This window comes from Lolium perenne, chromosome 2, assembly GCF_019359855.2.
Source record: "Lolium perenne isolate Kyuss_39 chromosome 2, Kyuss_2.0, whole genome shotgun sequence".
Taxonomy (NCBI): Eukaryota; Viridiplantae; Streptophyta; class Magnoliopsida; order Poales; family Poaceae; genus Lolium; species Lolium perenne.
This window is the reverse complement of record NC_067245.2, coordinates 71,648,050-71,672,569: the sequence shown is the minus strand read 5'-3', so window position 1 is coordinate 71,672,569 and position 24,520 is coordinate 71,648,050. Positions and strand designations below refer to the sequence as shown.

Here is a 24,520-nt window from a genome sequence, read left to right as displayed (position 1 = left end):
CACCGGCTTGCTGTAACAAAGATGTCGTCGTGGTGAACGAGCAGATGCCATAGGATGGCTTAGATTGGGGCCGAATGGACGCAAGAGGATTCGGGGGAGGGTTTGCGATCAGGTGGGAAGAGATTCCGGATGGTTTCCTCAAGAACTTGGCCAAGGCCAGAAGTTGAAGAAGAAAGACACAAGGAAGAACTCCCTCTAGATCACCATGTTCATAGATTCACACAGGTTACAGGCTCTGCCTTCCTACATACACGCGTACCTACTTGCTTGCCCGTGAAGAAGGGCTGCCCCCTCTCCTTATATAGGGGAGAGGGTGGCTTATACTGCAAGAAACCCTAATGGCATCTTTGACTGGACAAACTACTTTACAGAGCTACTGTACAAAGCTACTTTAACAGGCTACTGTACAAAGCTACTTTAACAGGCTACTGTACAAAGCTACTTTAATCATAGATGACACCGGGGCCTTCTTTTATCAGGGCTGCTGATGTCCTCCGGCTTCTTTGGACGTCACCCCTCTCTTTGGCGCCAGGGCTCTGAATAAAGTTACTTGGCGTAGCTCATCCTTGTCTTCTTGCTCTGAAGAGAATCTTTGACCAGTCCTGCCGACAGGCTCTCCTTTCCGGTATCTTTTATACCGGGTCCCGGCATACCCCTTTGGGGATACCGGCTTAGCCTTGCTCTCCCGGATTCCTTCTAGGCTTCCGGCAAGAACATTAAACCGGTATCTCAATGGCTCAAACCATCCGGTTTGGCATGCCTTTGGCATACCGGGGGTTATCCCCCCAACATTAGTCCCCGAAGCTGGTATAGCCTGGAGGATTTTATCCTACAGACCATGCCAGGTTTTCATCTTTCTAAGATACCGGTTTAGTCACTCATCTCTTGAGCTTAGTTCCGGCACCTTTACCCTTGTTCCTTTTCTTCTCTTTGCAAGGCTCGTTCCGGCATCTCTTTTTTCCGGCACCACGTGTCTCTGCTCCTTCCTCGGCGAAGTCGAGAGTATATCGGGCCCCGCGCCTGTCAGTGACATGCGCACTGTAACTGACGCGCCAGTGCCCGCTGTCACACCGTTTCGACTCCCGCGCACGCATTTAATGCACCGCAGCGGATCCCACTACCTCTTCGGGATCCCGCGTGCGCCTCCGTTTTCGCGCGTGTATCCGTTCGCCACGTGGCGGCCCAAGGTGCGAACCGTCGCGGGCCGCGAGGCGAACCGCCGCGGCCCAGCGGTTCGCTGCCCACTTTCTCTCTCTTATATAAGCACAACTGCCCGTTCCCCTTCATCTTCTTCGCATTCTCCTCCTTCGCGCACAGAGCTCCACGCCTCTGCGCCTCCGCCGCTCTCCGTCCGCCGTCGCCCGTTCAAGCTCCGGCGCCCGGCGAACTCACGCCGCCCCTCCGCCGAACTTCGCCGTGCGGAGTTCTTTGGCAGCACCTTCCTCGCGTCCGCCGCATTTGTGCTTCTTCGCGAGCTTTTCCGCTTCGCCATCGACGGAGCTCGCCGGCGACCGCAGAGCCGCTCCACCGTCAGCAAACACTCCCCTCAGCGTCCGCGCCGCTCAAGGTTGGTATCAATTTTGCTTTACTCGCCGTTCGCTTGCTTTCCAGATCTTGAGCCTTTGGTGTTCTTATTTGCTCCTTTTCTTTGGTTTTCTTCTTACTCGTAGATCTTCACACGGGGTTGAAGTTTGGGATTCCTGTTTCTCCGCCCATCCTTGCGATGTCTGATGAGGGATCTTCCTCTGCATCCTCTTCTTCTCTTTCTCTCAAGCGCCGTAGACCTTCTCCCGGTGAATCTACGGCCTCAGATCCAATGGAAACCGATTCCGGCAACCAGCAGGAATCCGGTGACCCCCAAGAGTCCGGCGGCCACCTAGAATCCGGTAGCTTTAGCCAAGCTTCCGGTAGCCAAGAGGCCAGCAGCTCTGGCCAAGCCTCTAGCAGCTCCAGCCAATCTTCCGGCGAGGAGCCTTCCCCACCCACTCGCGGAGCCTGGATGGGCTCCAACGTTACTGAGTTCGAGATTGATTGGCTGTACCGGTCTCGAAGGATTCCGGAAGGAGTTTCCTGTCGGATTCCGGATGACGAGATCGAACCGGATCCGGAAGACGACGAGTTTGTTGTTTTTCTTGCTCACTTTGAGCGTGGCTTCGGCCTTCCTGCCTCTACTTTTTTCCGGGAGTTCCTAGATTTCTACGAACTCCAACCTCACCACCTTCCTGGCAACGCCATTTTCTATCTCTCTTGTTATGCCACCTTCATGGAGGCTTACATCGGCATTCGTCCCACTTGTGAGACGTTTGCCCGCTTCTTCAACTTGCGGATCAACTCCGTCCAGGGCAAGGAGATTCCTAAGCCCAAGCCGCCCGTGCAGTGCGGCTCCTGCATCGTCGGCTCCCGCCAAGGGAGCACTTTTCTTAAGTTTACCGGCCTCGAGTCTTGCCGCACCTGGCAAGGAACTTTCTTCTACGTGAAGAACACCGGCCGCGCCGATCGCATCAACCTTCCTCCATACCAAGAGGGGCCCCCCAGTAGAACCAACTGGAGCTACAACCCAAGGACGGAACACGCCGAAACCAACCGGGTAGTGCGTTTCTTGGCCTCTCTGAAGAAGGAGACCAACATCTGTTCTGACGATATCATCCGGACTTTCATATCGCGCCGGGTGCTTCCTCTGAAGCGCCGCGCACATAGGATGAGCGAGATGTATGGCCCAGGCGATCCTACCAAGATCACAGGCCGCGCTCTCAGCAAGAAAGACGTTGTTCTCAAGGCCAAGCAGATTTGTCAAACTGCTATGCCTTTTGCGTGGGAATGGGGCCTCCTTCCCCTCAGTTCCTCTAACCGTCCGACCCAAGAAGTAAGAGATTACGCACTTGGGGTTGTCTTTGCCGGTAAGTTTCTGCTTTTGCTAACCTTCTTTTTTACCTTGTTTCAGGCCAGGGACCGCTTCCCCTCTATCCAGGCAGAGCCGCGAGGACCTCTCCGGAAGCGTGCCTTTGACTCCTTCGACCCGGATCCCTACATCTATTGGAAGGACCTGAAGATGGGGAAGACCCCGGCTGCACGCCTTGGCCGGGACCCGCCGGAGCCCACCGGAAACCCCGAGGAGCTGGTTGTGCTCGAGGTATTTTCTTTTCCGGCTTCTTATACTTTGCCATTATCGCTTTCTTGCGAATTGCTTCTTAGCCATATCCAACTCACAGATCCACGAGCGCGTGCCGCCCCTGCGCGCCGAGGCCGGCACTGAGTTTGTGGACAAACTCATGGCCCAGGGCCAGAAGAACAAGCAGCCGGCATCTACTGCCGGCTCCAGCCATGCTCCTCCCTCCAAGCGCTTCCGGACGGAGCCCGTGGGGGAGAAAGAAGTGGGCGTGCGCCGCTACGGGCGCAAAGCGATGCCAACCGCTTCCGGGTAATTTCATTTTCCGGCTTGCCTCCTTTTTTGCTAAGTTCTTTTTCCGGTTGCTTCTTCTCAACCACTTGTCTTTTTTCTTTTTCTCAGCCCCGCTCTCAAGCTTGGCCCAAGGCCATCGGGCTCTGAGGGATCCGCAAGGACCTCAACCCCTCCTCCTCGTTCAAGCCCGGCACCATCTGGTGCCGGCAACACCTCTGCCTCCCTTTCGGGGCACAACAAGTCGGGCGTGCGGCCCCTTCACGGTCAGATCACCGCACGGAGGAGGATCTTTCCTTCCTCCCGGAACACCAAGCCACCGGCGCCACCAACGCCGGCGCCGGCGAAGAAGAAGCTGCCGGGCGGGCGGAGCCTTTGCTCCTCCCGTCCTCGAAAAGGACAACCTCCGCGCCGGAATCTTCCGCGCCGGAAGGCTCCAAGACGGGTGACGCTCCTAGCGCTCCCCCTTCTCCACGCACCATCCTCATGCCTCCGCCTGAGGCTCCTCGCGCCCAGCCCTCCAAGGCCGCTCCTGGCGCGCCGCCGGCTAAGACTTCCGGGGCCTCTTCTACCGCGCCGCCGCCCAAGCCCTCCAAGCTCATCAAGGGGAGGGCGACGGCCTCCAGCGCCCCTTCGGGCGGCCAGCAGCCCTTGGTGCTGCACGTCTCCAAGGCTGCCAAAAGCGCCAGCATGAAGGCCACCGGCCTCCTCGGCCGCATTACGGAGTTCCAGCGCCAAGGCCGGGACCTGGGGCACCTCCTGCCGTATGCCCAAAAGTGGAACGCCGCGGACATCACTCCGGCGACCCGCGGCATGGGCAAGGATCGGCTGCCGGCACCTGATCCTGTCGGGGATCGGTGTTCTGAGGAGCACTTCATGCGGCTCCGGGCTGCCGTAAAAGAGCTTGACAGCGCGTGGTACGATTCCACGAACAATCTGACGGTATGTTTTATTAACTTTCAACCTTTGCCGGTTTCTTCGTTTCCGGTTCTGCTTTATCTTTTCCTTAGTTTCATGCCGGTTTCTCTCTTGTCTATCTTCCCAGTCCCCGAGTTTTGTGGTGAGAGCGCAGCTCTTAGCGCAAAACTTAACTTAAGTTTTTAGCGCAAAACCGGCACTGCCAGTCCCCGAGTTTCGGGTTAAACATCTTCTTCTTAACACATAATTTACCTTAGAAATGCGCAAAACCGGCACTTGCCCGATCCCCGAGTTTCGGGTTAAGAACTTGGTTCTTAGCACAAAATTTTACCTTATTTCTTCTTTTTCTTGAACAGGTCACCGCTGACACTCGGAAGGCCCTCTTCGAGGAGCTTTTATGGGAGCACCGGGAGCTCGCTGAGGCACATGACAAGTGCCAAGGTAAGTTTTTCGCTTCACCGGCATCTTTGCTACCGGAAACCTCTTTTCCTTGTGATATTTACAATTTCTGTTCAACAGTGATCCCGGAAGCTTCCATCGATGCTCTCAAGGAGCAGCTCGCCACGGCCCAACGTACTATTTTTTCCTTTCTCCTTTGAACTTGGTTTCTTTTCAGTTTTACTAGTGTAGCCTTGCTAACACTCATTTTTCGATTCTGAGGGGAGAAGGATGAGCTCAGCCGGCAGCACCAGGAGGAGCTAAACGCCCTCAAGACCAGCTACCAGGAGCTCAAGTCTCAGTTGATTCAGCTGGGGCTTGACCACGCCAAGGCCCTCAAGGCCGCTGAAGTGACTGCGGCGGCCAAGTTGGACGAGGCTCTGGAGAATGCCTGCAATGCCACTGTGGTGTTGCGGGCAGAGCTGGAGGAGATGACCAAGGCCCGGAAGGGTGCCGAGGAGAAGGCCGCGCGGCTGGAGGAGGGGCACAAGGAGTGCGATCAGCTGATCCTGCAGACCGACACACTTGCCCTCCGTAAGTTGTTTTCTTTTACACTTTGACTACTGCATACGAGCCTTTTTTCCTTCGACCCCATTTTTGTTTCCGCTATCTTTCCGTCCGGTCTCTCTTCTTCCGGATTCTTTTCTCTCCGGTCTCTTTTTCTTCCGGTCTCTTTTTCTTCCGGTCTCTTTTTCTTCCGGACTCCTTTTCTTCCGGTCTCTTTTTCTTCCGGACTCTTTTCCTTAAGCTTTTTCTTTCTTTGCACAGGCCTCTTTCCGGACTCGCAGAGGTATGCCGTCAAGAAGGTCGACGCGCAGCGCAAGGACAAAGGCCAAGCGGATCTTACCGTGCCATGGACGCCCAAGGACCATCTGGTCGCGCTTAACGCGCGGGTGTCCCATATGCGCTGCATAGACCGCAATCTTTCGGACATCCCTGATGTAGCTACCCAGCTATACAGGACTTTATGGCTTTGGCGAGGAGGTGCCGGACACCTTCTCCCTCATCAACGACCGCCTGAAAGGTGCCGGCGGGAGGATCCGCGAGTGGCGGTGCTCTGCTGCCCGCGCTGGACCGGAATCCGCCCTCCGCGTCGCTTGCTCCTGGTACCGGAGCTCAATCTGGACGCCCTTACCGGCGTGCGCGAAGGCGCGAAACGGATCTGGACCCGATCCTCTCCGCCAAGCGGCGAGGATCGCGCGTACCGCATCGCGGAGTATGCCGACATGCGCACCTTCATCCCTCCCCTCCCGGCGTCACGGATTATCTCGACGAGGAGGAGGGTGAAGCCGAAGAAGAGGTCCTGGCGATGCTGGTGCCGGCGATGCTCCTCCGGAGGCCTGCTGCATGATGATTTCCTTTGAAGTGTTTGCTCATTATATCTGTTGGTCCTGTTGCTTTAAGACAATATCTGTTAAATTCTGCCCCGGAATGCCGGGGCTTATGATGTAAAACTTAAGTTTGCCTGTGGTTGTGCTACAACATTTCCTGCCGGTAAGTTATACCGGTAGCTAAGTACTTATGAGTTTGCCTTAACATATTTTGCTTTTGGTTCCGCTTTTATCCTGCACTGCAAAGATTTCTCAATTGCTTCCGCATCCAATTTGATGCATACTTGGTTCTTTTGCCTTGGCTCTGCCTGCCTTCTACGGGCGTTCTTTGGCGTATGAGCACAAGGTTCTTCCACCAAACTCGCCTCTTCTTGAACTGAGAAATAACGTTGAAATTGTGCAAAAAACCGGTTTACCCGGGGTTAATTAAATTTTTCAGATTGTTCTTTCCTGCTCTCCTTTTCGCAGTTCATGTGCTTATCCCCTACCGGTTTATCTTGCTTGCCATGAAGCCGGTTTGCGGACAAAGCAGAGTCGAAGACTCCGGTAGGATTTAGCACACTACTAAACCGGAAAGAAAAAACATTCAATAAGCAACCGGTAAACTGAAAAAAATAGACAAGTTACATGCAACTTAAGTTGGGGTAGTCCCCGAGATTCACTCAAGGTTCCGGCATCTTTTATTCATAGCATATAAGGTACAAAAAGGAACTTCTTACACCACCACTTCAAGAGTAGAAAGGACGCAACAGAGCTACGTTCCATGGACGCTTGCTCTCCTCGCCGGACCTGTCCGCCTTTCCTTTCTTCCATTCCTGTGCATCTATCAAGTAGTATGCATCATTGTGAAGCACCTTGCTTACAATGAAGGGACCTTCCCACGGTGGCAAAAGCTTATGCCGGCCTTCAGTGCGCTGCACCAGGCGAAGTACAAGATCTCCCTCCCGGAAAACTCTTGGGTTAACCTTCCGGTTATGATAGCGTCTTAGGTTTTGCTGGTAAATGGCTGTTCTTGCCAAAGCCAGCTCTCTTGCTTCTTCTAGCAAGTCCACATCGTTTTCTCTGGCCTCTTTGACCTCTTGCTCAGTATAGAGCTGTACCCTTGGTGAATCATGGATGATATCGGTTGGTATCACCGCACGCTCCATAAACCATGAAGAAGGGAGTGTATCCGGTAGACCGGTTTGGAGTTGTTCTTATACTCCACAGTACTGATGGTAGCTCATCGAGCCAACATCCCGGTGACTTTTCCACCGCATCAATGAGTCTAGGCTTGATACCGGAAAGCACCAAGGCATTCATTCTTTCTACTTGGCCATTGCCCTGTGGATGTGCCACTGAGCACAAATCCAACCGGATGTTCTTTTCTTCACAGAACCTTTTGAACTCTCCTTGAGCAAAGTTGGTTCCGTTATCAGTGATGATGCTGTGCGGGTATCCATACCGCAAAATGACATCTTTCAAGAATTTCACAGCTGTATGCCCATCACACTTTGCGATAGGTTTTACTTCCAGCCACTTGGTGAACTTATCCACCATGACCAAGATGTGAGTCATGCTGCTTCTTGCGCTTTGAATGGTCCAACCATGTCAAGGCACCAAACAGCGAATGGCCATGTTAGCGGTATTGTCTTTAAACCGGATGCTGGGGTATGGTTTTGCTTGGCGTACCTCTGGCAGCCGTTGCATTTTCTTACCAAATCCTCAGCATCCTCCAAAGCAGTGGGCCAATAGAACCCATGCCGGAATACTTTTGCTACCAAAGCCCTTGATGAAGCATGATGCCCACATTCTCCTTGGTGAATTTCCTCAAGCATTTCTTTTCCTTCCTCCGGTTCCACACACCTTTGAAGGACACCGGTAACGCTTCTCTTGTACACCTCACCATTGATGAATGTGTAAGCTTTGGACCTTCTTTGTATCCTCCTTGATTCATTTTCGTCAGCCGGCAAGGTGCCGCTGATCAGGAATTCCTTAATAGGTTTAACCCATGATGGTATTTCTCGAACCAAAAACACCGGTGCATCTATCTCCATGCTATCTACCAGCATCGTTTCTTCCGGTATGGGTACAGCAGTCTCCGAGCCTACCGGAGCAGTCCCCGAGCTTGCCGGAGCAGTCCCCGGGTTCCCTTCATCGATATCCATGGGTACTACGTGTGACTCTGGTACAAAAATTGATTCTGATTCCGGGCTCGGCTTGATCGATGGCACTCTTAGGTGAGCCAAAGCTATTCCGGGAGGAATTTCTTGCCTAGATGAGCCCAACTTGGACAAAGCATCCGCGGCTTCATTTTCTGCTCGCGGCACATGGTGAAACTCACATCCTTCGAAGAATCCGGCAATCTTTTGCACGTGAAACCGGTACGAGGCCATGTTGGCGTCTTTTGCATCCCAATCTCCTGAGCACTGCTGTACCACAAGGTCTGAATCGCCATAGCAAATGATCCGGTGTGCACCGATTTCTTTTGCGACCTTAAGCCCATGGATCAAAGCTTCATATTCAGCGACATTGTTCGATGCCCTGAAATGTACTTGCAAAACATACCGGAGGTGGTCTCCTTTTGGTGAAGTAAGCACCACACCGGCACCTAGACCTTCCTTGAGCTTAGATCCATCAAAGTGCATCTTCCAGTATTCTATCCTCTGATCTGGCGGTTTGTATTGCATCTCCGCCCAATCAACAAGGAAATCAGCCAAAGCCTGTGATTTTATGGCATCTCTTCTTTCATATACCGGCACGTACGGTGATATCTGGATCGCCCATTTTGCAATCCGGCCGCTGGCATCTTTGTTGCACATGATGTCGGAAATTGGTGCTTCACTCACCACCTTCATGGGGTGTTCCTCAAAGTAGTGCTTGAGTTTTGTGGCGGCCATGTACACGCCATAAGTCATTTTCTGGAAGTGAGGGTAGTTTTGTTTTGAGAGGGAGAGCACCTCGCTCAAGTAGTATACCGGCCTCTGGACGGTTTTTTCTTCCTCTTCTCTTTCAACCACAAACACTACACTCACAACCCGGTTTGTTGCTGCTATGTATAACAGCATAGGCTCCCTTTCTAGAGGTGAAGCCGACGGGTGCTGTGGCTAGCATCGTTTTTAGCTCCTTAAACGCTGCGTCTGCCTGAGGGGTCCAGACGAACGTGTCAGATTTCTTCATGAGAGCATAGAGTGGCAGAGCTTTTTCTCCCAATCTGCTTACAAACCGGCTCAGCGATGCCAAGCTTCCGGTAAACTTTTGCACATCTTTTAACTCTCGAGGGATAGCCATTCTTTCTATCGCCCGGATCTTTACCGGATTAACCTCTATGCCCCGGCTTGAAACCAGGAAACCGAGCAGCTTGCCGGCGGGGACACCAAAGGTACATTTTGCCGGATTGAGTTTCATCCGGAACCGCCTTAGGTTGTCGAATGTTTGCCGGATGTCATCGATTAAAATGTTTTTTACCTTAGTTTTTATCACGATGTCATCCACATAGACTTGCACATTTTTTCCAATTTGATCAAACAAGCATTTTTGCATACAGCGCTGGTACGTTGCACCAGCGTTGCGCAACCCAAAAGGCATAGTGACATAGCAATAAGCCCCGTGCGGGGTAATGAACGCAGTTTTTATTTGATCTTCCTTTTTTAAGGGAATTTGGTGGAAACCGGAATAGGCATCCAGGAAGGACAACAACTCACACCCAGCAGTTGAATCAATCACTTGATCGATTCGTGGCAAAGGAAAAGGATCTCTTGGGCAAGCCTTGTTCAGGTTGGTGTAGTCGATGCACATGCGCCACACCTTCGGAGCTTTTGCCTCCAGGTTCTCATCTTTCTTTTTTTTTAACCATTACCGGATTGGCCAGCCACTCTGTGTGCGTGACCTCCACAATGAATCCGGCAACAAGCAGCTTGGTTACTTCTTCTCCTATGATCTTTCTTCTGTCTTCAGCGAACCGACGCAGTGGCTGCCGCACCGGCTTGGCATCTTTCCGGACGTTTAGAGAGTGCTCAGCCAGCTCCCTCGGAACACCTACCAAATCATCAGTTGACCAGGCAAAGATATTCCGATTCTCACGGAGGAAGCTGACGAGCGCGCTTTCCTATGCTTGATCAAGGCCGGCGCCGATACGAACGGTGCGCTCTGGGTAAGCCGGATCCAGCACAATGTTCTTTGTTTCATTGGTTGGCTTGAATGCCGGTGTGCCCATGTTTTCACTCATTGCCGCCAAACTTATTTGTGAGGAATGAGCCAGCGCAACAGCTGTCTGCATTCTTTTCTTTTCCTCCGCGATCACCAGCGATTCTGCTAGGTTTGATCCGGCAGATGCAGTTTCCAGTGAGATCTTATAGTTTCCCACCACAGTCAATGGCCCACGAGGTGCCGGCATCTTCATCTTGAGGTAAGCCGTATGAGTGGTGGCCATGAAAGCAGCCAACGCCGGTCTCCCCAGCAATGCATGGTAGGGACTGTCCAGATCCACCACCTCAAACTCCAGATTTTCCACTCGGCAATTGTCACGTCCTCCAAATGCCACGTCCACCCGAACTTTTCCTATCGGGGCACAGGACAAGCCAGGGACGATCCCATGGAACGTTGTGCGCGTTGGCTGAAGCATGTTTTCTGTTATGCCCAGCGTTTGCATGGTGTGCTTGTACATGATGTTGATGCTACTGCCATTGTCTATCAGCACCTTGCTGAACTTCACTCGAGTTTGCGGCCCTTTCATGATCGGGTCCACAACAAGAGCATATCCACCCGGATTCGGCATGATCCTTGGGTGATCCTTGGATGACCAGGTAATTTCCTGATTGGACCACATCATGTACTTGGGAACTGCCGCATCACCGCATTGACCTCCATGGAGCGCGGTGTACACTTTGCCGGTCTGTTGGCTCGATGACAAAGACAACACAGCACAGATGCGGATCTTCGTAAACATTCCGGCCTAAAGGTGCCGGTGGAGGTGGCTGGTTATCATTTTGCTCCACCCGGTTAACTTCTTTGATGTACTTCTGCCGGTTTGGCTGCACCGGTAAGGCGTTTGCCCCGGTAAGTGGTGGTGGTGGCGGTAGCTGTTGTTGCTGCCGCGGCATGTCTTGCGGTGGCCGCGCATCTTTCACTGTTCCTTTTTGCATCAAGTACTTGGTCCAGGTACAATCCTTCGTCAGATGGTTTGACGGATGTGCCGGATTCGGCGTGTGCCACCGGCAAGGTTGATCCATGGCAGCTTCCATGGTGTATTTCGCGGGTTCTTGCCAGTTCTTCTTACGGACCCAGGGTTTCTTTTCCACCCATTGTTTCTTAGGACCCGCCCATGGCTGCGATCCGTTTTTTGCCTCTGGCTGTCGCTGGCCTCAAAGTTTTCCTGCACAGCAGCAACTTGCTGCGGACCGTACCTTCGATCCGGAAAATCTTCCCTTCTTTTGTTATTCCGGTTGTCCCGGTGTTGTTCGTGGCGCGGCTGTTCCGGCTCCGGTTGCCTCCGGTTGCGTTGGGTCTCCCAACGCATAGCTATCCGCCACACGTATCATCTCGCCAACGTTGTCGGCATGTTGCGCTGCAACTTTTGCCACAACGGTGAACCTCTTCTGCATCCTTTGCTAAACCAAGCAATGGCTTGTGCCTCGATCACCCCCTCACAGAGTTCCTTGTGGTGTTCCACCGGGCTAGATAATCCCGGTCTGTTTCGTTCGGGCGCTGCACGCACAGAGCAAGTTCTTTGCGGCCTGTTTGGCCTCTGATAGGTGCTGCTGAAATTGCTCACAAAGGCCTCCTCAAAATCCAGCCAGCCATTTATGCTTCCTGCCGGCAAGTTGTTTAGCCAGATTCTTGCCGGTCCAACCAAAAAGGATGGTATGATCCTCACGGCCCAACGCCGGTTTCCTCCTCCTGCTACGGTTCCTCCACCGCCTGCAACGTATACCGCGGTCACGTAATCCGCGAGCCAATCTTCCGGCTTCGTGGTGCCGTCATACGTCTTTGTGTCACGGGGCAACATAAAGTTGCGAACTGGTGGTTTTTCTTTCATGATCCTTGGGCCAAAACACTTTGGACCTGGAGCACCTTCCTCCTCGATCATTTCCGACAAGTATACTCTATCCAGACGGTGCCTCGCATCCCGTTCCGGTAAGTATCTCTCTCCCAGGCGTTCTCCCAATGGGTTCCGGTATGCTGCCGGTTTCGTGGAATCGGCTTCATCGTGACATTCCGGTACCGCGGCCCTTGCCTGCCGATACCTTGGGGGATCTATTTCCTCCTCCTCGTACGCTGCCCTTGCAGCTCGATAGTTTTGCCCGGTCTCATATCTACCGGCATGATTGTTTCCGGCATAGCCTGCGGCATAGCCTCGCTCTGCCCCTTGGCTTTTCTACCGGCATCGTGTTGCCCGGCTTGTTGCTTTCCGGCAAGAACCGGATCGTACACGATCATCTGCTGCGCATTCATTTCTTTTTCTCTCCTTCTATCCGGATGGGGGACGAAGCCTGCCCATGGGATTTGCTACCGGCATTCTTTGTTGAACGCGCGGATTTTGAGGCCGCTGCCTTGTTCAGCTTAGCCAGCTGCTCAGCATTTTGCTGCTCAATGGTTTCCAGCAGCTCTCTAACACGCTCTTGCTGCTTTACCAAAGCCTCTCCGGAAAGCGACTCGCACAGCTCTACAGCGGCCTTAGCAGCTTTTATAGTTTTATCCGGGCTGCTATACTTAGGCTTTTCCACGATGCTAACAGATGCAGAGGCGCTCTTGCCGGTAAGAATCTCTTTGCGCAAATCTTGATCTAGGTTGCGAGCTTTTAGCCGGTTTTCCGGCATCCTAGCAGCATGCGCGCTAACGAAGCAAAGCCATGGGCAGCGTTATACTCACGTACGGTTAGGTTCAGCTCGCGCTGCGCCACGACGATGTCCTTGCCGCTTTCTAGCATCTTCGGCGCTGCGCCTCCAGCTCCGCCGAGCCGCTGCCGGATCGATGTTCTCGCGCGATGGGGGTGGCGAGGACGTTCATCGCCGCCTGGAGCGGTGTCTCCGGTGGCGCGGATGATGCTCCCGCTGCGCCTGCGCCGCGCTCCAGCGGTGGCTTAGCCGCACGGGTCGAAACCGCGCGACCGGCACCTTCAGCCGCAACCTCCTTTCCTGCACCAGCCACACCGGTCATCATTACCTCGACGCTGCCGGCGGCGCGGCCAGCACAGAGCCATCTTGGCGGGTCCGGTGCCACCAGCACCGGCGAGAGGCGCTGGCGCACAGGGACGGTGCCGAAGTAGACGCGATGGCTGCCGAACTCGATGATGCGGCCGTTCTTGGGGAAGACGCCGCCGTTGGCGAAGCAGCCCGCGTTGTCGTTGATGAAGTCCATGGCGTAGATGCTCTGCACCAACGCGGACACCGCACGTTCGCCGGAGATCTCGAGAACGCCCGCCCGAATGTGAACTCCATCAAGCGCCACTTCAGGCCCCACGGTGGGCGCCAACTGTCGTCGTGGTGAACGAGCAGATGCCATAGGATGGCTTAGATTGGGGCCGAATGGACGCAAGAGGATTCGGGGGAGGGTTTGCGATCAGGTGGGAAGAGATTCCGGATGGTTTCCTCAAGAACTTGGCCAAGGCCAGAAGTTGAAGAAGAAAGACACAAGGAAGAACTCCCTCTAGATCACCATGTTCATAGATTCACACAGGTTACAGGCTCTGCCTTCCTACATACACGCGTACCTACTTGCTTGCCCGTGAAGAAGGGCTGCCCCCTCTCCTTATATAGGGGAGAGGGTGGCTTATACTGCAAGAAACCCTAATGGCATCTTTGACTGGACAAACTACTTTACAGAGCTACTGTACAAAGCTACTTTAACAGGCTACTGTACAAAGCTACTTTAACAGGCTACTGTACAAAGCTACTTTAATCATAGATGACACCGGGGCCTTCTTTTATCAGGGCTGCTGATGTCCTCCGGCTTCTTTGGACGTCACCCCTCTCTTTGGCGCCAGGGCTCTGAATAAAGTTACTTGGCGTAGCTCATCCTTGTCTTCTTGCTCTGAAGAGAATCTTTGACCAGTCCTGCCGACAGGCTCTCCTTTCCGGTATCTTTTATACCGGGTCCCGGCATACCCCTTTGGGGATACCGGCTTAGCCTTGCTCTCCCGGATTCCTTCTAGGCTTCCGGCAAGAACATTAAACCGGTATCTCAATGGCTCAAACCATCCGGTTTGGCATGCCTTTGGCATACCGGGGGTTATCCCCCCAACAAAAGAGTTAACCGTATTGTGTGGAAGATGATTGTTTGCAGAAAACAGTAGAACAAGTATTGCAGTAGATTGTATTTCAGTAAAGAGAATTGGACCGGGGTCCACAGTTCACTAGAGGTGTCTCTCCCATAAGACGAACAGCATGTTGGGTGAACAAATTACAGTTGGGCAATTGATAAATAAAGAGAGCATGACAATGCACATACATATCATGATGAGTATAGTGAGATTTAATTGGGCATTACAACAAAGTACATAGACCGCCATCCAACTGCATCTATGCCTAAAAAGTCCACCTTCAGGTTATCATCCGAACCCCCTCCAGTATTAAGTTGCAAAGCAACAGACAATTGCATTAAGTATGGTGCGTAATGTAACTAGTGACTACATCCTTGAACATAGCACTAATGTTTTATCCCTAGTGGCAACAGCACAACACAACCTTAGAACTTTCTGTCACTGTCCCAGGTGTCAATGCAGGCATGAACCCACTATCGAGCATAAGTACTCCCTCTTGGAGTTACAAGCATCTACTTGGCCAGAGCATCTACTAGTAACGGAGAGCATGCAAGATCATAAACAACACATAAGCATAACTTTGATAATCAACATAACAAGTATTCTCTATTCATCGGATCCCAACAAACGCAACATATAGAATTACAGATAGATGATCTTGATCATGTTAGGCAGCTCACAAGATCCGACAATGATAGCACAATGGGGAGAAGACAACCATCTAGCTACTGCTATGGACCCATAGTCCAGGGGTAGACTACTCACACATCACACCGGAGGCGACCATGGCGGCGTAGAGTCCTCCGGGAGATGATTCCCCTCTCCGGCAGGGTGCCGGAGGCGATCTCCTGGATCCCCCGAGATGGGATCAGCGGCGGCGGCGTCTCTGGAAGGTTTTCCGTATCGTGGCTCTCGGTACTGGGGGTTTCGTCACGGAGGCTATTTGTAGGCGGAAGGGCGGGTCAAGAGGCGGCACGGGGGCCCCACACCACAGGGCCACGCGGCCAAGGGGGGGCCGCGCCGCCCTATAGTGTGGCCCCTCCGTGGCCCCTCTTCGTCTCTCCTTCGGACTTCTGGAAGCTTCGTGAGAAAATAGGCCCCTGCCCTTTGATTTCGTCCCATTCCGAGAATATTGCCTTACGAGGATCTCAGAAACCAACAACAGCAGAAAAAACAACTGGCACTTCGGCATCTTGTTAATAGGTTAGTTCCAGAAAATGCACGAATATGACATAAAGTGTGCATAAAACATGTAGATAACATCAATAATGTGGCATGGAACATAAGAAATTATCGATACGTCGGAGACGTATCAGCATCCCCAAGCTTAGTTCTGCTCGTCCCGAGCAGGTAAAATGATAACACAGATAATTTCTGGAGTGACATGCCATCATAATCTTGATCATACTATTTGTAAAGCATATGTAGTGAATGCAGCGATCAAAACAATGTATATGACATGAGTAAACAAGTGAATCATATAGCAAAGACTTTTCATGAATAGCACTTCAAGACAAGCATCAATAAGTCTTGCATAAGAGTTAACTCATAAAGCAATAATTCAAAGTAAAGGCATTGAAGCAACACAAAAGAAGATTAAGTTTCAGCGGTTGCTTTCAACTTGTAACATGTATATCTCATGGATATTGTCAACATAGAGTAATATAATAAGTGCAATAAGCAAGTATGTAGGAATCAATGCACAGTTCACACAAGTGTTTGCTTCTTGAGGTGGAGAGAAATAGGTGAACTGACTCAACATTGAAAGTAAAAGAATGGTCCTCCATAGAGGAAAAGCATCGATTGCTATATTTGTGCTAGAGCTTTGATTTTGAAAACATGAAACAATTTTGTCAACGGTAGTAATAAAGCATATGCATCATGTAAATTATATCTTATAAGTTGCAAGCCTCATGCATAGTGTACTAATAGTGCCTGCACCTTGTCCTAATTATCTTGGACTACCGGATCATCACAATGCATTGTTTTTACCAAGTGTCACAAAGGGGTACGTCTATGCCGCCTGTACAAAGGTCTAAGGAGAAAGCTCGCATTGGATTTCTCGCTATTGATTATTCTTCAACTTAGACATCCATACCGGGACAACATAGACAACAGATAATGGACTCCTCTTTTATGCATAAGCATATAACAACAATTAATAATTTTCTCATTTGAGATTTGAGGATTGTTGTCCAAAACTGAAACTTCCACCATGGAGCATGGCTTTAGTTAGCGGCCCAATGTTCTTCTCTAACATATGCATGCTTAACCATATGGTGGTAGATCTCTCTTACTTCAGACAAGACGGACATGCATAGAAACTCACATGAAATTCAACAATGAATAGTTGATGGCGTCCCCAGTGAACATGGTTATCGCACAACAAGCAACTTAATAAGAGATAAAGTGCATAATTACATATTCAATACCACAATAGTTTTTAAGCTATTTGTCCCATGAGCTATATATTGCAAAGGTGAATGATGGAATTTTAAAGGTGGCACTCAAGCAATTTACTTTGGAATGGCGGGAAAATACCATGTAGTATAGGTAGGTATGGTGGACACAAATGGCATAGTGGTTGGCTCAAGTATTTTGGATGCATGAGAAGTATTCCCTCTCGATACAAGGTTTAGGCTAGCAAGGCTTATTTGAAACAAACACAAGGATGAACCGGTGCAGCAAAACTCACATAAAAGACATATTGAAAACATTATAAGACTCTACACCGTCTTCCTTGTTGTTCAAACTCAATACTAGAAATTATCTAGACCTTAGAGAAACCAAATATGCAAACCAAATTTTAGCATGCTCTATGTATTTCTTCATTAATGGGTGCAAAGCATATGATGCAAGAGCTTAATCATGAGCACAACAATTGCCAAGTATCACATTACCCAAAACATTTATAGCAATTACTACATGTATCATTTTCCAATTCCAACCATATAACAATTTAACGAAGGAGAAACTTCGCCATGAATACTATGAGTAGAAACCAAGGACATACTTGTCCATATGCTACAGCGGAGCGTGTCTCTCTCCCATAAAGTGAATGCTAGGATCCATTTTATTCAAACAAAACAAAAACAAAAACAAACCGACGCTCCAAGAAAAAGCACATAAGATGTGATGGAATAAAAATATAGTTTCGGGGAGGAACCTGATAATGTTGTCGATGAAGAAGGGGATGCCTTGGGCATCCCCAAGCTTAGACGCTTGAGTCTTCTTAATATATGCAGGGGTGAACCACCGGGGCATCCCCAAGTTTAGAGCTTTCACTCTCCTTGATCATGTTGCATCATACTCCTCTCTTGATCCTTGAAAACTTCCTCCACACCAAACTCGAAACAACTCATTAGAGGGTTAGTGCACAATATAAATTGACATATTCAGAGGTGACACAATCATTCTTAACACTTCTGGACATTGCATAATGCTACTGGACATTAGTGGATCAAAGAAATTCATCCAACATAGCAAAAGAGGCAATGCGAAATAAAAGGCAGAATCTGTCAAAACAGAACAGTTCGTATTGACGAATTTTAAAATGGCACCAGACTTGCTCAGATGAAAATGCTCAAATTGAATGAAAGTTGCGTACATATCTGAGGATCATGCACGTAAATTGGCTTAATTTTCTGAGCTACCTACAGGGAGGTGGACCCAGATTCGTGACAGCAAAGAAATCTGGAACTGTGCAGTAATCCAAATCTAGTACTTACTTTTCTATCAACGGCTTAACTTGGCACAACAAAACACAAAACTAAGATAAGGAGAGGTTGCTACAGTAGTAAACAACTTCCAAGACACAAAATAAAAACAAAGTACTGTAGGTAAAAACATGGGTTGTCTCCCATAAGCGCTTTTCTTTAACGCCTTTCAGCTAGGCGCAGAAAGTGTGTATCAAGTATTATCGAAGGGTGGTACTTCTACAGCGGGGTGTGGGCTTTTCTCAACCAGGCATAGTATATTAGATACATAAGTTTTAGCATCTCCCTTTTCATTAGTCTTAGGCGTGCTACTCTCATCAAACAAATTTTCAGGAACAAGCCAAGCATAGTTATTTTCTAGTGCATCATTCATAGCTAGGAGCTTACATGGTATTGGTGCTTTGATCTCCCCTCCATCATCAATATTATTGGTGTATCTTATTCTATCCATATCCATCTTTTCAAGGAGACTAACAAAATTAGTAGGAGAACCAAGCATATTAAATTTAGCAAACACCTTTCTAGCTTCTCTTGCTAGACCACCAAATTCTCTAAGAAGGGTTTCTAAAACAAAATCTTTCTTTTCCCCTTCTTCCATATCGCCAAGTGTGAAAAACATGTGTTGGATTATAGGATTAAGATTAACAAATTTAGTTTCCAACAAAGTAACTAAATGCGCAGCAGCAATTTCATAAGTAGGCGCAAGGTCTACCAAGTGTCTATCTTCAAAATTTTCAATAGTACTAACATGATTGAAAAATTCTTCTATATTATTTCTCCCAACAATAGACCCACATCCTACCGGTATGTCTTTTGTGGTAAAATTAAAAGGAAACATGATGAATCAAGTAAAGTAAATGCAAGTAAACTAATTTTTTTGTGTTTTTGATATAGCAAACAAGATAGCAAGTAAAGTAAAACTAGCAACTAATTTTTTTGTATTTTGATTTAGTGCAGCAAACAAAGTAGTAAATAAAACTAAGCAAGACAAAAACAAAGTAAAGAGATTGAGAAGTGGAGACTCCCCTTGCAGCGTGTCTTGATCTCCCCGGCAACGGCGCCAGAAATTTGCTTGATGCGCGTGGTTGACGTATTGTCTCTTCGTTCGACACGCGTCCGTTGGGAACCCCAAGAGGAAGGTGTGATGCGCACAGCGGCAAGTTTCCCTCAGTAAGAAACCAAGGTTTAATCGGACCAGTAGGAGTCAAGAAGCACGTTGAAGGTTCATGGCGGCGAGATGTAGTGCGGCGCAACACCAGTGATTCCGGCGCCAACGTGGAACCTGCACAACACAACCAAAGTACTTTGCCCCAACGAAACAGTGAGGTTGTCAATCTCACCGGCTTGCTGTAACAAAGAGTTAACCGTATTGTGTGGAAGATGATTGTTTGCAGAAAACAGTAGAACAAGTATTGCAGTAGATTGTATTTCAGTAAAGAGAATTGGACCGGGGTCCACAGTTCACTAGAGGTGTCTCTCCCATAAGACGAACAGCATGTTGGGTGAACAAATTACAGTTGGGCAATTGACAAATAAAGAGAGCATGACAATGCACATACATATCCTGATGAGTATAGTGAGATTTAATTGGGCATTACGACAAAGTACATAGACCGCCATCCAACTGCATCTATGCCTAAAAAGTCCACCTTCAGGTTATCATCCGAACCCCCTCCAGTATTAAGTTGCAAAGCAACAGACAATTGCATTAAGTATGGTGCGTAATGTAACTAGTGACTACATCCTTGAACATAGCACTAATGTTTTATCCCTAGTGGCAACAGCACAACACAACCTTAGAACTTTCTGTCACTGTCCCAGGTGTCAATACAGGCATGAACCCACTATCGAGCATAAGTACTCCCTCTTGGAGTTACAAGCATCTACTTGGCCAGAGCATCTACTAGTAACGGAGAGCATGCAAGATCATAAACAACACATAAGCATAACTTTGATAATCAACATAACAAGTATTCTCTATTCATCGGATCCCAACAAACGCAACATATAGAATTACAGATAGATGATCTTGATCATGTTAGGCAGCTCACAAGATCCGACAATGATAGCACAATGGGGAGAAGACAACCATCTAGCTACTGCTATGGACCCATAGTCCAGGGGTAGACTACTCACACATCACACCGGAGGCGACCATGGCGGCGTAGAGTCCTCCGGGAGATGATTCCCCTCTCCGGCAGGGTGCCGGAGGCGATCTCCTGGATCCCCTGAGATGGGATCGGCGGCGGTGGCGTCTCTGGAAGGTTTTCCGTATCGTGGCTCTCGGTACTGGGGGTTTCGTCACGGAGGCTATTTGTAGGCGGAAGGGCAGGTCAAGAGGCGGCACGAGGGCCCCACACCACAGGGCCGCGCGGCCAAGGGGGGCCGCGCCGCCCTATAGTGTGGCCCCTCCGTGGCCCCTCTTCGTCTCTCCTTCGGACTTCTGGAAGCTTCGTGAGAAAATAGGCCCCTGGGCTTTGATTTCGTCCAATTCCGAGAATATTTCCTTACTAGGATTTCTGAAACCAAAAACAGCAGAACAAAGAATCGGCACTTCGGCATCTTGTTAATAGGTTAGTTCCAGAAAATGCACGAATATGACATAAAGTGTGCATAAAACATGTAGATAACATCAATAATGTGGCATGGAACATAAGAAATTATCGATACGTCGGAGACGTATCAGCCCCCTTCTCGTCTGCACACGGTCACAGATCCGCGGCGATCTGGTGCACGCCGCCGCTCCGAGGCTGTGTCACCGCCGTGAGCCTTGCCACAGTGGTGATGGTGCTGCGGTGATTCAGGGCCTGGCCTAGCTTGGCCTGGCGCTGCCGTGCCCTCGCCGTGGTGGTGCTGGAGCACTGGTGCCCGGCGACGCCTGGCTTGGCCGCGGCTTGGCGCTGCCGTGGCCGGGCTATGCCGCCGTGCCACCACGATTACGCCGTGGTGCTCTGCTCCAGGTATGCCTCCCCTCCTATTCTCTTCTTCCTCTTCTTCTAGATGAGCTGCGGCTGCTCCTCCTCATGGAGATTCTATGCCTTGCAACTGCTACTGCTACTGCTAGCTGCTGGTGCTGTGCTTGCTGATGCTGTGTTGTGCTAGTTGTTGTGGTCCGATCATATGCTATGTTGTTATTGCTATATGCCCTGGCTTGCTGCTCCTGTGCATCCATGCTGTTGTGCATGCTATTGATCCCCTAAATGCTTATCTGGCTAACCCTGACTATTGTTGTTGCTTAATTCTTAAACTATGCCATGGTTCTGGCTTTCCTGGCTCATTACTGTAAGTAATTCTTGCATTTAGCAAGTGCCAGTGCTTCTGTGGTTTGCTCATTGAGCCTGGTTTTGGCTAGATAGCTCAATCCCTTGATGGTTTGCTTCTGGATACAATTATATAACATGTGTTTGATTATCTGTGATACATATGTTAAGGAATGGTGGCTTATTTAATTTATCTTGTTCCTAGATTGGTGCTAGGCTTGGCTCTAGCATGCTCTTGCATATGCACTGTCAAACCCTGGTGATCATGTGATCACCAGTTGCTTGGTGGTTGACTGATGTCCTATGACTTGTGGCTCACTGATGCTCTTCCTTGAGTCTGTGTGGCACTCAAGCCTATGCTGGTGCATGCTCTTGCTTGCTCCAACACTTGCTGATGCTTGCAGTGATCCATTGGATCATATGCAAGGCTCTAGTGCATGGTTACTTGTGTATTTCATTTATCTGTGTTGCCTTATTTGATTCAATAGATAAATGAGATGAACTGCTTTGCAGTGATGATCTCATGAATGGATTTAATGAAGCTAGAGGGATGCCAACCACTGGTTGGGTACCCTAGCTCATGCTGAACCCTGTTGGGTGATGATATGCTTCTACAGTGGGTTTTCTATGTGTCTAGGTAGCTGTTGTGACCCTAGCAGAATTGGCCTGCTAGATATGGTTGCTCCTACCTCTAGTGTGTGCTTCTGTGCAATATTCCTGGTGGTCATTGTAACAACCCAACTTTTGTGCTTTGATTAAAATTTTGGAATACAATTTTTTGGGCCAGCAAAAACTTTTTCTATCTTCAAAATTTGCATGCATATAGTTGATCTTGCATTAATTGTAGGATGTGTGTGGTTGTTACTTGTGAAAATTACATTGTGTGCCAATCACTAAAAACCCTAAAACCCTTTCTACATGTGAACCTTTTTAATTCTAGTTTTAATTAAATCAATCATGACACAAACCCTTGGAGCATTTCACCTTTCCCTCTAATTACTTGTGTGATAAAAATTTCTATTTTTCACTAAACCTTGAAAACCTCTTCTTATGTGTCACCCCTTCTCAAAATCTAGTTTTATTTCATTAAGCCTTACCAAAACCCTTGTGCATGTGATCATCATCACATGTGATCCTCCAAGATCATTACAACCCCCATTTTCCCTCCACCAAATTCTCTTTTATTCTTTTTCAGTTACCTTCTACAAATTCTCCAAGCAAGGACCCCTATGTCTCACCCTATATTTTTCCCTCAACCTTGCCTTGGGTCATGTTTTTAGTGTTGACCATATTTTTCCAACAAATAAAAATGTGGAGGATGGCCATGTCGGCCATCACACCACCACCATTACCTTGCATCTCTCCTTTTCTCTTCACCCTCCGAAACCACATGCATGGTTGGCAGAATTTTGATCCCATCTACCCTCTCCCCTCTCTCTCACTCCTCACACACTAATCACATATGGGTGCTTGTTTTTGGCCTCATGTGAGTGAGAGGTAAATTGGAGAGAAGTGTGGCCGGGGCTGGTTTGAGACCATGCACACATGTGATCCATGCCAACCATGTTGAGCCAAAGGGACTTGGCTGCACTCTGCCACACTCCCTCTCACTTTACCCAGCTACTCCCTCTCACATCTGCATCCCTAGCTCCCTAGCTCCCTATCTTCCTCTCTTGTCATTCTCTCTTGGAAACGGCATGGAGACAACACCTCTCTCCCTCCTTGCTGCTGCTCGTGCACACTCCTGCAGGAGCTGGGACGCATCCCCGACGTTTACCTCTCCCTCCTGGACACGCTCCCGTGAGCCTCCGTCGTAGAACGTGCATGCCCGCCCCTGGTGGTGACCACGCTCACCACACACACGGGCACGCCCACGCCCACGTCGTCTCACACTTCCCCTGTCCATCCGGACCCTGCAAGATGGTGCATGCGTGCAGCACGCACACACTCACGAACGGAGACGCGCTCGTTCGACCCGGCCTGGACGCCATCGTCCACACCCCATGCTCGCCGTTTCGTCGAGCAGCTGGCGGGTCGATGTGACCTGACCGCGCCTGTCGTCTCCCTCGCGCTCCAGACGCCTGAGTCCCTCCAAGGCCACTACAGCACGGCCATGACACATCAGCACCGACCCTCCCCTCCAATGGAACGCTGCCGCCCCCTCCCTCTCTCATGCCGACCCACGGTGCCCGTGCACCCGCTCGCCCCATTAAAAAGGCCACGGCGCTCTCTGCTCTCCTTCGTTCACCACAGACACCGCAACACTCTCTCCTTCTCCTCCTGAGCAAAAAGGAACCCCGCATTCCCCTGCTGCTCAAGATCCTTGCTCGACGTCGTCACTTTCCCGGCGGAGGTGGCCGCCGCTGCATGCCGCTATTCCCTCTCCCTTATTTGTTCTCTGGAAGCTACCAACTTCCCTCTCTCTAACACGCGTCCTCCCACTTCCCAGGTTGGCCCGACGGCGGCATGCTCGTGAACAACAGGGAAGGGCGCCGATGGCAGCCACAGCTCCGACCGTCGCTGTCGAACGCCGGACGGAAGGTCGCTGTTTTGGCCGCCACCACCCTCCCTGGAAGCCCCTCTGTCCCCCCTTTCTAACGCGCCTACCCCTGCTTGCTAGGTGGACGTGTGGACGCCAGCGTTCCGAGCAGCGTCCGTGACCATCACCGTCGACCGTCGCTGGACCGCCACTGTTTCCATCACCTTGACCACCGTCCGGGAGCGGAGACTCCGGCGCACCTGACGCACCTGCTCTCGCCGTTTTCTGCGCCCTCATGTGAGCACGGGAAGCACCCGCAGTAGCTAGGGCTTGCCCGCCGGCCTCCTGGTCGCGTCGGGAGAGAATAGGGTGCATGCACCATTGGATTTGATCCAACGGGTGCATGCATGTCCGCCCGGGCCCCAGAGGCCAGCTCAGCGGGCCACGTCCCGTGTTTTAAACCGCCGGCTCCCGCGTCCGCGGGTGGTTGCGGGCTGGCCAGCGAGCAGATCTTGGGCCGCGCCGCTGATCCCCGGCCCGATTACTTTTTCTATTTCTCCTCTTTTAAACCTGCTAGTAAATCACTATCCAGCTTTTAAATCGCCATAAATTCATAAAACGTCCAAAATTGATGATTCAAAATTCTGGAGGCTTGTTAACAAAATCCCTACCTCAGGAAGTTGCATGCATGTGATTTTGTGCTGTGAATATGTGCTGTTAAATAAGAACCTAAAAAGTATCT

At 50.2% G+C, this 24,520-nt stretch overlaps 1 protein-coding gene across 1 annotated transcript; it reads left to right on the top strand.

Moving 5' to 3' along the window:
* The first annotated feature begins 4,037 nt into the window (after positions 1–4,037).
* On the top strand, positions 4,038–21,125 carry LOC139835513 (uncharacterized). The gene is made up of 5 exons (XM_071825369.1): positions 4,038–4,339; positions 4,672–4,756; positions 4,835–4,888; positions 4,976–5,160; positions 20,856–21,125. The coding sequence occupies exons 1-5, from the start codon at positions 4,088–4,090 to the stop codon at positions 21,123–21,125; spliced, it is 846 nt and encodes a 281-aa protein (XP_071681470.1). The 5' UTR covers positions 4,038–4,087.
* Positions 21,126–24,520: the final 3,395 nt, after the last annotated feature.